This window comes from Abrus precatorius, unplaced genomic scaffold (assembly GCF_003935025.1).
Source record: "Abrus precatorius isolate BTA unplaced genomic scaffold, Abrus_2018 Scaffold4, whole genome shotgun sequence".
Taxonomy (NCBI): domain Eukaryota; kingdom Viridiplantae; phylum Streptophyta; class Magnoliopsida; order Fabales; family Fabaceae; genus Abrus; species Abrus precatorius.
The window spans coordinates 21,786,728-21,798,628 of NW_020874384.1; the positions used below are offsets into that span (position 1 = coordinate 21,786,728).

An 11,901-nucleotide genomic window follows, 5' to 3' on the forward strand; every position below is an offset into this window, starting at 1 on the left:
AAAACTGAGCTGGTTTAATCCTTTAAAATAATCTCATTTTTTATATATTAAAGATAAATTAAAAAATATAATTTACTTATTGTTATTTCTTAGGATATGGTAAATCACTTAAAAAAAATAAACTAATTCATTTTTATTCAGCATTCCATATAAAGAAAATTATTCATAAATAATTTTGATTCCTAAAATATTTAATTTTGGAGACATTCTGTTAAAAGAATAGAAATAAAGAGGAATGAATTTGGGTCGGGTCGGGTCGGGTCGGGTGGATAGGAGGGCGGGTGTACACTTGAAAGTGAAAACTCTATCCATTTGGTAGCAGAGGCAGAAAGAGGATAAGAGTGTAGCAAACACTATTGTGTGTGTATGACAGTGGCTCCTTGTATTTCGCTTCTGTGAGATTCAGAATGTCGTCAATATTGTCTATTTCATCACCAATCTCCCGTTGTTCTTATTCCTCAATTTCGATTTGTCGCTTGCCATGTTCTTTCACTGCACATCCATTTCTGAAATTGCAAGAAAGAAGAGCGAAAGGGAAAGGGACAGTGGTAATGAGCATGGAGGCGGGTATTGGAGTGATGGGCACCAAATTGGGTATGATGAGCTATTTCGAAGCTGACGGAGAGGTTGTTCCCGTCACTGTGGTGGGTTTCAAAGAAGGTAACATCGTCACTCAGATCAAAACTGAGGCCACCGATGGCTACAACGCCGTCCAGGTTGGTTACCGAAGAGTCAGAGACCGCAAATTGACCAAACCCGAAATGGGACATCTCCAGAAGGTCGGCGCCATTCCCATGCGCCATCTTCAGGAGTTCCGTCTTCAAACCATCGATAACTTTGATCTTAACCAACGCCTTCTTTTGGATGAAATTTTCAAGGAGGGTGATCTTGTGGATGTCTCTGGCACCACCATTGGCAAGGGTTTCCAAGGTCATATTCAATACTCTACCTGTTCGTAAAATTTCCCCTTTGAATTTGATGCATGTAGCTGACATTGTTGTATTTGACAGGTGGAATAAAGCGTCATAACTTCAAAAGGGGTCAAATGAGCCATGGTTCAAAGAGTCATAGACAATTAGGATCAATTGGTGCTGGAACCACACCTGGGCGTGTATACAAGGGAAAGAAGATGCCTGGTAGGATGGGAGGAACAAAGAGGAAGATAAGAAAGCTTAAGATTGTCAAAATCGATAAAGATCTTAATGTTGTAATGATCAAAGGTGCTGTCCCTGGTAAGCCAGGGAATCTTCTTCGGATAACTCCAGCCAAGATTGTAGGCAAAAACATTCCAAAGAATTAGCATTTCTTTTCTGTCTGTAACTTTTTTGTTTTCCTGTTAGCCCTCTAGCTTCAACTTTTGCATTCTACTCTTGCTTTGTATCGATCGAGTTGAGTTATACAGCACCTTACGATTATGAATTATGTATCTTAATCAACATAAACCTTGGGAAAATAAGTTCAAGCTTGTGTAAGTGCAGTTGAATAGAATTGCCTCTTATAAAAATATATGTAATTCTTGACTTTCTAAACTTAATAATCAATAATTTAAACTTTCAAATTCTTGAGGGTGTAGTCTTTGGTTAGATATGAAGATTAATGTATGTAGAAAAAAAAAAAAACTTGATGAAAGGGTTTCTTGAATTCTGACTGTATTATACTAAATTAGTCTCTTACTTTTTCCCAGTGAGAGGATATTCTAGAATTAAATAAATATTTTTTTTTTGTCTATATGTAAAAGTTAGGTTCTCATCTATTTATATATTATTTAAAATTAATATTTTTCCTTGTAAAATAAAATATATATATAATATTGAAACGAGACTTGAATTTTTAATTAACTCTTCCTAAAAGATAAAATATGTGGATTTGAATTTTAAAAAATAAATTTGTATCAATTTAAATTAATTGTATAAATATTTTATAATTAAAATACTTATATTTAAAAAAATTTACTTAAAACAATTATTAATTATGACTACTTTTGTTTGTACTTAAATATAAATAAATGTTCTGATGTTAAATAAGTAAAATTGTGAAAGGAGGGAGTGGGTGAGTGGGGAAAAACCCTAACGAAGATGGAAGGCGAAGAAAGGGAGAAGAAAAGAGGAGTGCGATTGTGCTGCCTATGCAACCAACGAAGAGCTTCCCTCAAGAGACCCAAAACACTACAACACATTTGCAGGGACTGCTTCTACGACGTCTTCGAGGACGAGATTCACCAAGTCATCGTTCAGAATAAGCTGTTTAGTCCTGGAGAGCGCGTCGCAATCGGTGCTTCCGGCGGCAAGGATTCCACGGTGCTGGCTTACGTGTTGTCCAAACTGAACCGCGTACACAATTACGGTCTGCATCTGTTTCTGTTATCAGTGGACGAGGGCATCACCGGGTACCGCGACGACTCTCTGGAAACTGTTCATCGGAACCAAATTCAGTACGGACTGCCTCTGAAAGTGGTGTCTTACAAGGATTTGTATGGATGGACGATGGACGAGATCGTGAAATTGATTGGTTTGAAGAACAACTGCACCTTCTGCGGCGTGTTCCGTCGGCAGGCCCTGGATCGAGGTGCTGCGTTGCTCAAAGTAGATAAAGTGGTTACCGGTCACAATGCAGACGATATTGCAGAGACTGTTCTCCTGAATCTGTTGAGAGGAGACGTTGCTAGATTGAGTAGATGCACCTCTATCACCACTGGTGAGGATGGCCCCATTCCCAGGTGTAAGCCTTTCAAGTATACCTACGAGAAGGAGATCGTTATATATCCTTTACCTTTACTTCATTAATTCAAATCTTTTGAATCCAAATCCATTCTAATCCAATCCTTGACCACTTCATTACGTATGCTTATTTCAAGAGGCTCGACTACTTTTCCACCGAATGTAAAATCCATCTCTCTCTCTCTCATTCCACTTTCCTCGCCAAATAATCATATACAATTGCACTCCGAATGCATAATTATATACAATTGCAGGCATTTATTCTCCGAATGCATACCGAGGTTTTGCTCGCGAGTTCATCAAGGATTTGGAGAGAATCAGGTCGCTATCCAATTCAAATTATTTGATTTTGGTTCTTCACACACAATCACATGTAGTTGTATTGATATGCAGGCCTAGGGCGATTCTTGACATAATAAAATCAGGGGAGAATTTCAGGATATCAACGACAACTAAAATGCCGGAGCAGGGAACGTGTGAACGGTGCGGTTATATTTCTAGCCAGGTAGGTATTATTCAATTAATTAATCAACCAATCAATTAATCAATCAATCAATCCCTTAAATTCCTCATGAACTCTGTTCCACAATATGTGTGTTTGGATTGCAGAAATGGTGTAAAGCTTGTGTTCTTCTTGACGGGTTGAATAGAGGTTTGCCCAAACTGGGAATTGGACGGAGTCGTGGCAGTGTTGCTTTTAACAACGCAAATGACAGTGATGGAGCAAAGGCCATCCACACCAAACAATAAGCAACTTTAGCCTTCTGATGCAAGATGGTTTCTGTCTCTGTACTGTACCATTCATTAATCAAACGTAGCTGCAGTTGTTCAGTGACCCAAGTTTAAGATATACTTAACCCGGGAACTCACGAATCCTCACTATAAATGAGGCTTTATGTTCATCAAATTACATGATAGTTAAAAGAAAATATCTGGATTAATTGTATTGTCTGCAGACTGTTTCTCGTCTTTTAGCTTTATTTCAGTCGGCAACATTTTGTCAGTTATACCCAGTCGGGTTCACAACCAGGCTATATAAAACTAAGGACGACAATCAGACGTAAACCAAACAAATGCCCCCAATGAGTAGTGTTTTTACTCAACAATAGGTCTGGATTTTGGTAATTATTCCTAAAAATTTGTAGACATGAGTGTTGGTCTATAAGTATTGCAGTACCTAACTTGTTCATAGAAACGCACATACATACAAAATTTTAAAGATCTTTTAATATATACATACACACATTTACGTTAAGTGAATTAAATGATAAACTTAAATTAATGCTTTTATTTACTAATTAAAAACATATTAAAATATTTCATTTAACGGTTATGTTAATTTTAATTTCTAAATATAAATTTAAATACGCTTAATTAAAATAAATTTCCAAACACGGTTTTAGTCTAACGTGGCAGGTCAAATAACTTGATGAAGTGTTCGGATTGGACTAGCAAACTTCCAAAAAAAAAAAAAGGCTGAACTTAGTCCAGCCAAACATAGGTTGACTTTCAACGGACAGAACTGACCTGTAGGTCCAGTTATATCGTTCTTGCTAATAATTAGTCATCACAGTTTGTTGACTTCCAAACACGCCCTGTTAAAGCAATTGGTCTAAAGGTTATATCATGATGCACTAACCAACAAAGCATTACCCTTATCATCCGCTGCATCTACAAAACTACATTATTGTCACCAACGACAAACACGGGAAGCTCCTTTGTTACTCTGTTCAGTCACGATATAGGACTATACCGGAGATGCAGCTCATAGAAATTGATCAGCTGGAAAATTAAGAAGATCATTAGCTTCAGGTGAAGACAGGTCATATGAACAATGTCAGAAGACGTTGAACCCATGCAAAATTGACAAGGAAATAATCAATTCAATCTAATATTGCTACGAGACAGTTGATTACCAGAAGTGGATCATATGCCTTGAGATATTTGTTATCCACCATCACTTCCGTTCCATCAGACCTGTATAGTTATTCAGGTAGGTATTATGTGAAGAAGCATACTATATGATTATTGAAAATATTCCAGTTCACTTCAATCTCAATAGAAGTGGTGGAAAAGATCAAATTTAGTAATAAAATTACATAAGGAAATTAAGTCCTAGGCTCCCGTAAAACCAAGTAATGTTAAGCCAAAGTCATTTTTCACTTGCTAATTTTGTGCAATTGGTATTCCATTTAAAACCAAGGTTTTGCCTTGGTTTCTTGATCTCAACATTAGCATGCAACTTCTCACCCTTAGATCTGGCATGGGATGGTATCATCTTATGGGCTTTCCATGGAGTTTGTCGATTTTAATCTTTTTACCCTCTAAATATTTGTTGAGGAGTTTTGTTGTTTTGATTTCTTACAAAAATACTTTGTATATTTGTCAAACATGCCTTGTATTGTTTTTACACTCATTGTTCCTCTCTTCCTAGTAACATTTATCGTTTTATCAAAAAAAGAAAGCCATTGCAACTGCAGAATAGTAGCTTGTGAAGTGTCCCACATTTGCTAAGAATGTCCAAAATACTTCTTATAAGACTTTGACAATCCTACTCTGTTGAACTAACTATTGGAATTAAGTAATAGCTAGTTTATTTCTAATATAGCTTTAGAATCTATTCAATAATATTAGACCATCTGCAATGATGGGCTACCCACAAATGCCCATTCCTACAATTTTTTCTGCTTCAAATATCCAGTCTTGGGCAAGAGGGGACTGTGTTAAAAAGTCTTACATTACTTAGGAATATGGCCAGAATATTTCTTATAAAATTAGGAAATCCTCCCCTCATGAATGAACTTTTAGGGTTATGTCTGATCAATTCTTAATATAGATCACAATTAAGACTCTCAAAGTGCATTTCATTTTCAAGATATAATGTACAGGGCTCACCATTGTAGTTCTATTTGTAGGTTTTATAGCAAAAAAGGGGTGGGGTTGGTTACTAGTTTGAGATATAAAAACAAAGATGAATCTTAACCTAAAAGCTTAAAATATTAAGTGTTCAATACTTACTGCTCCCATTCTTCTAATAAATAAAAGATTGAATTTCAGTGCATCATAGAGTGGGCAGCGCATTGTTCAAGTCCACAAGATTCTGGTGTGAGGGGTGAGTTAAAAAGATAAAGCCAACCATGAATATTTAACTACATTCTATCTCTATTAGGGCTATCCTCTGGTAAATGAACTGAAAAATTGGAAGGCATATTAGTCTTTAGCCCTAAAAGTCTGCCTTTCACTAGTATTATTTTTCCCTTAGAAAGGAGTTGACAAAATCACCATTTTTATAGCATTTATCTTCCCCTTCTCTTTTATCAACAGCATGTCCTTTTATGAACCAAAGAGAAAAACAAACTCCTGCGACAGGCACTGTAAAGAAAGTTTCAAACTCAATAAATTTCAAGTTACATTTAAAATTTCATTCTACATTTATTATGAAAATAAAGGTTTTATCAATTTAATCTACAATAGAAGTACATGATCTGGCAAATATTAGCAACTGATCTAATTTATATCGAGAGAAGATTGATAAATATTCTCTCTCTAAAAGATAACAATAAAGAAAGGGTATGTCTTAAAATTGATTAAATAACAAAGCATTTTCATGACATTCACATACATAATAATTACCAAATAATCAAGATCATTAAACCATCTTGCAGGCTTAAGGAGAAACTTTCAACTCATACCAAATATGTCATTGCTGAGTGCTGACATATTTGAAGTGAAATTACAAGAAAAAAGATAAATCCGATTGGCATAATAAAAAATGAACACTTAACAATCTAATAAAAAAATACCTAAACTGGAAATATTTTCATGCTTGATTAACAATGTTCCCTCCTAACATATGCTCTAGGTTTAAATACACTAATTTTCAATGTATAAATAGCCAAATGATCAACCATTAGCCTAATCATTGGCTAACAAATTGTTTGGTTCAAAGGAGGGGAGGGAGCAGATAATGAAATGAAATCCCCCCTCATTTTCCCTCTCCTCGTTTCCAAACTTTGGAACAAAACAAGGAGGTTTTATTGAATCCCCTCTACTCCCCTCCCCTTCATTTCCCTCCAATCTAACAGTACGTAGAGCATGAAATTTATAACCTAGGCAGGATCAAGTTCCACACCGTTCTGAAGTTATTATAACCATGGTCGCAAGTCATTGACACTTCAACAATGTACGATAAATTTCAAGCATGACTGAACTAAAGCACTCTAATAATTCTACTCATGCTATTCACTAGTCAGATGTTAGACGTTTTTGTTTTATTCTGAGATGAACCAATTTAAGACAACATTATTCCCATTTCGAAATTGACAAACTAAATCATGAAAACCAAAACCTTTTAACATTAAATATGTATAAATATCAATTTAGTTAAACAAACTTACTCATAAAAAGAACAAATAGAATTATAAATGTTGCTATCAAAGGTGTCAGAGAGCAATCATAAATTAAAATTTGGAGTTGTTAGTTGAGTGAAAAACCTCATAGCCATAAAGGTCACTGAAACATCATGTATGTTGTCAGATAAAGAAGCTGAATAGCCTATTGGCTTTATAATCTTGACAATATTGCAGGCAGTTGTAGCATTGCCCATGTTCGTGTGACTATTATTTTGCATATAACCAGCAATACCTCTGCAACCTGGTTCACCTGTACCAACAGATATGCCGATTGCATTCTGTGCATCAACAGGCTCGCATGCATATGTCTCTTTCTTGAACCTCTTCACAGAACCAGATTTTCTCCTTTTTGCTCCTCTGCAGCGCCCATTTTGAACTGGTTCCACACAATCCACCTTCGATTGACCATCCACATGACCGTTGACTGTTGAAACCTTAGGTTGTTGGAAATGTATTGCGAGCTTATCAATATCAACCCCATTGTTCATTGTAGCTTTAAGTTCACTGAGCTTTGGATCATAATCATTGTCCTCGTGTTTTGCAAACCCATTTACATTAGCATGTTCGGGTTGCGAAGGGGCAGTGGGATTAGCATTAGTCTGTCCTATGTCAGTAGCAATGTGAGTTTGAGGATGGGCAGGAATATGGTTTTCAGTTGGAAAGTGTCTAAGGCTGTAAGAAGTGGTAGAACGTTGGAGTCGCTTCTTGGGTTGGACATGGTGAACGACATACTTGCGTTTGCGCTTACGCTGTTTTCCCGACTTGAGGCTTAAAAAAAATGAAGTAATGATGTTGATTTTGCATGGTAATGGGAAGAAAAAGGAAAGAGAATGTTATAGATATAGAAAAGCTACCTGTCTTCAAAAGCATCAATTAGATCAGGAACTGACTGCAGATTTTCAAGAGGCTCCCAAGTATTGGCAGTCTCCGGCCATTCACGCCTGTTAATCACAATAAAACCAATGCCCTTTCAGAATGAGCCTTCTCTTCTTCGTAGACACAGAAACACTACACTATTATTATCGCAGCTAAACTGAAAAGTGAACTCACCATTTGATTAGGTATTGTAGCTGACCCTGTATTCATTCGCATTCGCATTCGCATTTGCATTTGCATTAGCATTTTGCAACATTGTGCGTCGTCACAACTCGGAAGAGAAGTGAATGCAAAAATAGACATGCAGAAAAAGAAGGCTAAGAAAATGTTGATATTATTAGTTATGGCTTACCTTGCGCACCCTCTTACGGCGTATGGTTTCGATTTCGTAGAAGCCATCATCAAACTTGGGATTGGGATTGGAAGACACGAGGGTTTGGTCCCCTTTCCATTTTTCTTTCTCTTTCTGCAACTCAACAACAGAAGAAGAAGGTTGCTGGGGCTCCACCTCGCTCCTCTTCTTCATTGCAATTTGTATTTTTAGCAGAACACAACACTGTTCGTTCTTCTTACTGTTACTTCCCTCTCCCTCCCCCTCCCCCCCCACCTCGAAACCCCTTTTAATATGCATGTAAATTTGGACACCCCAAAGCACCCTCTCTAAGAATAATAATTAAATAAAAAATTTCTAATGTTTCTTTTATATTTGCATATCTATGTTTAATAGTAATTTATTTGTTAATAACAAGAGTGTGTCGGATAAAATTAAGGGAAAATTAATTGAAAGTACATTATAACCGTGTATGCAATTAATTGTCACCTTAAGTTTACTAAATTTCAATGCCTAATTTGGGTTAGCTACACGCTATTCAATTTGATTTTAGATCAATTATTTATTTATTTGATTGTTTCCTAAATTAATTATGTTTAATACTTGTCAATTAGGAATGAGTGGTGACTCTTATTTGTTTGAACCTTTAATATGTCTCCTTAAATCAGTTCAGTTGATTAAGTTATAAAATATGAATTATGAGGTTAAGTTTGATTTCCGTCTTCCCCTTTTTTATAGACTTACTATGAGTTTTTCTTTAGGAAAAAGAAAAATACCAAATATTTGTAAAATCTAAGTATCTAATTCGAATAGATACTCACTTGATGTTTTGTGCATATTTATAATGCTATAAATTTAAATTTGTTGAACAGTGTTGTCAGAATACATATTAATGAATTAAAACTAACAAATTAAAGAAATAACATTTAATATAGTAATCATTCAAGATATATTTATTATTTTATTCTTTGAGTAATTAAAACATTTAATCAAAAATTAAATATTCAATAATTAGTAATGTTATTATTATTTTATGCAAGTACTCTTATTGTTAATAAAACTATAATATGACTTACTCTTACACAGAATAAAAGTAACTAAAATATTTTAACAATGTCAGTGCAAACTCTTAAATCATAAAACACTACTCGGACACATCTACAAATAAGGATGAAAACAGGTCAAGTTAGACCAGACTTTACTCTAAATAAATTTGGCTTGTAACATAATTATTAGGCTTAAGCCTCGCCTGTTATCTGTTAAAAGCTTTATTTTAGGTTTGACTTGGCCTAAAGCCTCTTAACAAAGCCTGTTATAAAAAAAAATATTAATAAAAATATAAATATTTTATTATCAATTTAGTTTATATGTTTTTTTAATTTTTATCTATGTTATTAATAATTATTAAATAATTATAATAATATTTATATATTTTTATAAATAAATTTTTAAATATTATTTAAGTATTAATTAAAAATATTTTATATTAATAAAATTTATATTTATATTGTTCTTAATTTATTTTTAAAAAATATATAAATAGTAAATATTTTAATTTTATTTAGAAACATATTTTGTTTGTTTAAAGACATATTATATTCAACAAATAAAGTTATAGGAAATACATAAAATTGATAAAAAAAATTAACATTCACACAATTTGTTGAATCAATTAAAATAAAATTATTATTATGTTTTAAAAAATAAATAAATTTAAACTTAATGCAATATATATACATATAATGACAATAATAATAACTATTAAATTAAAAAAATAATTACAAAATATTTAATGTTATTTGTTTCATTAATTTGTTATTTTAAATTAACAAATAAACATACAATTAACTATATTATAACATTAATGTAATATAGAAAATATTACTGATACAATAAATTAAAATATATACTTACATATTATATATAAATTGATAAATTAACTAATAATTTAATTCAAATACGTGCAAGTTATAAAAATATATATTATTATATAATTTATTTATAATTATATTATTTGTTATATGGTCTGATTATATATATATATATATATATATATATTATAATTAATTTCTTATTTTATTTTCTTATTATTTTTTATAAATTTTTTCTTTCAAATAAAATATAATTTCTATTTAAATAATTTCTAATTATTATAAATATAAAAATTATAACATACTATATTAATATAATAATTGAATATTAATATTAATAAAATTAAAAATATAAAAAAATTATTAAAAACATATTAATATTTTATTTTTAAATTTTTATTCGATTATTCTTTTTTAACTTGTTTAAATATAATAAATATAATAATTTATGATTAAATAAATTTAGTTTTTAAACACGTGTAATCGTGTATAAATATTTTTAGTTTCAAATATAATATAATTTTTATTTATTATAAATAAAAAATTATTAAGATAATATATTAATATAAAAATTAAATATTAATACTAATAAAATTAAGAATATAAAAAATAAATTATTATAATATTATTTGATTTTTAAATATTAGTTTTTTAATTTTGATTGCATTCTAATCTTATTTGAAGACTTTGCTGTTCTTCAGCTTATTCAAATAAATATAATAATTTATCTTATATTTATATTTAAAGTAACTATAGATAATAATATAACTATGAATAAAAAATATGTGCGATAGCAATTTTGTCTCAGAGGTATGTGATTGTGCTAGATTTGTAATTTGTAATTTGTAATTTGTTGTAATGTAGTTAATACAATCCATGAAATTTTTTATTATAAATTTTATACCAATAAAATTGCCTAAGAAAAGATAAAAAAATAAAATAAAATTTGTATAATATTAAAAATTTATAATGATTATTATTATTGAATAATATTAATAAAAATATAATTATTTTATTATCAAATTAGTTTACATATATTCAAATTTTTATTTGTGTTATTGATAATTATTAAATAATTGTAATAATTTTTATACAATTTTATAAATAATTTTTAAAATACTATTTGAGCATTAATTATAAATATTTTCATATTATAAAATATTTTTATTTTTCTCAATTTAATTTTATAAAATTATAAAATTATTACATATTTTAATTATTTTTTATTATAATTATATTTTGTTTGTATAAAGATATCTTATATTCAATACATAAAATCACAGTAAACACATAAAATTGATAACAAAAAATAACACTTACAAAATTTATTGTATCAGTTAAAAAAATTATTATATTTTAAAAAGTAAATAAATATCGTTATTATAAAAAAGTGTAGATAAAAAATATTTATATTATAAAATTCATAAATGCAGAAAAATAACATATGTGTAAAGGAATAATTATTAAAATTTATATTTAAATTAAAATAACTTATTTTTCTAAATTTTTATCTTAATTAAAAAATATGTGATAAAAATTAATATATATTATAATAAGTTTTTTATTTTATTTTGTTATTATTTTTTTTTATAAATTTTTACTTTCAAATAAAATATAATTTAGATTTAAGCAATTTTTATATATATAAATGAAAAGAATTATAACGTAATATATTAATATAATAATTAAATAAT

At 30.6% G+C, this 11,901-nt stretch overlaps 3 protein-coding genes across 6 annotated transcripts; 2 read left to right on the forward strand and 1 right to left on the reverse strand.

The window, feature by feature from the left end:
- Nucleotides 1-321: 321 nt before the first annotated feature.
- LOC113864812 (50S ribosomal protein L3, chloroplastic) lies at nucleotides 322-9,160 on the forward strand. 2 transcript variants are annotated; one of them, XM_027498951.1, is made up of 4 exons: nucleotides 329-930; nucleotides 1,011-1,316; nucleotides 1,464-1,466; nucleotides 9,150-9,160. In XM_027498951.1, the coding sequence occupies exons 1-2, from the start codon at nucleotides 408-410 to the stop codon at nucleotides 1,298-1,300; spliced, it is 813 nt and encodes a 270-aa protein (XP_027354752.1). In that variant the 5' UTR covers nucleotides 329-407; the 3' UTR covers nucleotides 1,301-1,316; nucleotides 1,464-1,466; nucleotides 9,150-9,160. The 2 variants fall into 2 exon arrangements, with proteins under 2 accessions (XP_027354751.1, XP_027354752.1); XM_027498950.1 differs by lacking the exon at nucleotides 9,150-9,160 and having other exon boundaries at nucleotides 322-930; nucleotides 1,011-1,603.
- Nucleotides 2,051-3,669, forward strand: LOC113864810 (cytoplasmic tRNA 2-thiolation protein 1-like). 3 transcript variants are annotated; one of them, XM_027498948.1, is made up of 6 exons: nucleotides 2,076-2,110; nucleotides 2,183-2,758; nucleotides 2,839-2,879; nucleotides 2,972-3,038; nucleotides 3,111-3,222; nucleotides 3,327-3,633. In XM_027498948.1, exons 1-6 carry the CDS (start codon nucleotides 2,076-2,078, stop codon nucleotides 3,465-3,467), a joined length of 972 nt encoding a protein of 323 aa, XP_027354749.1. In that variant the 3' UTR covers nucleotides 3,468-3,633. The 3 variants fall into 3 exon arrangements, with proteins under 3 accessions (XP_027354747.1, XP_027354748.1, XP_027354749.1); XM_027498947.1 differs by having other exon boundaries at nucleotides 2,055-2,758; nucleotides 3,327-3,669; XM_027498946.1 differs by having other exon boundaries at nucleotides 2,051-2,758; nucleotides 2,972-3,222; nucleotides 3,327-3,653.
- On the reverse strand, nucleotides 3,215-8,591 carry LOC113864811 (chromo domain protein LHP1-like). The gene is made up of 6 exons (XM_027498949.1): nucleotides 8,358-8,591; nucleotides 8,180-8,205; nucleotides 7,984-8,070; nucleotides 7,211-7,897; nucleotides 4,634-4,694; nucleotides 3,215-4,499 (listed from the first exon to the last, which is right to left on the reverse strand). The coding sequence occupies exons 1-6, from the start codon at nucleotides 8,529-8,531 to the stop codon at nucleotides 4,452-4,454; spliced, it is 1,083 nt and encodes a 360-aa protein (XP_027354750.1). The 5' UTR covers nucleotides 8,532-8,591; the 3' UTR covers nucleotides 3,215-4,451.
- Nucleotides 9,161-11,901: the final 2,741 nt, after the last annotated feature.

Excerpts from the sequence above, each read along its gene's own strand:
- LOC113864812 (XM_027498950.1), top strand. The coding sequence starts at position 408 with ATGTCGTCAATATTGTCTATTTCATCACCAATCTCCCGTTGTTCTTAT. Across the intron at positions 931-1,010 it reads CATTGGCAAGGGTTTCCAAG|GTGGAATAAAGCGTCATAAC; the intron begins GTCATATTCAAT and ends TGTATTTGACAG.
- LOC113864810 (XM_027498946.1), top strand. The coding sequence starts at position 2,076 with ATGGAAGGCGAAGAAAGGGAGAAGAAAAGAGGAGTGCGATTGTGCTGC. Across the intron at positions 2,880-2,971 it reads CGACTACTTTTCCACCGAAT|GCATTTATTCTCCGAATGCA; the intron begins GTAAAATCCATC and ends ATACAATTGCAG. Across the intron at positions 3,223-3,326 it reads GCGGTTATATTTCTAGCCAG|AAATGGTGTAAAGCTTGTGT; the intron begins GTAGGTATTATT and ends TTTGGATTGCAG.
- LOC113864811 (XM_027498949.1), bottom strand. The coding sequence starts at position 8,531 with ATGAAGAAGAGGAGCGAGGTGGAGCCCCAGCAACCTTCTTCTTCTGTT. Across the intron at positions 8,071-8,179 it reads CTACAATACCTAATCAAATG|GCGTGAATGGCCGGAGACTG; the intron begins GTGAGTTCACTT and ends TGTGATTAACAG. Across the intron at positions 4,500-4,633 it reads AGGCATATGATCCACTTCTG|CTGATCAATTTCTATGAGCT; the intron begins GTAATCAACTGT and ends TTAATTTTCCAG.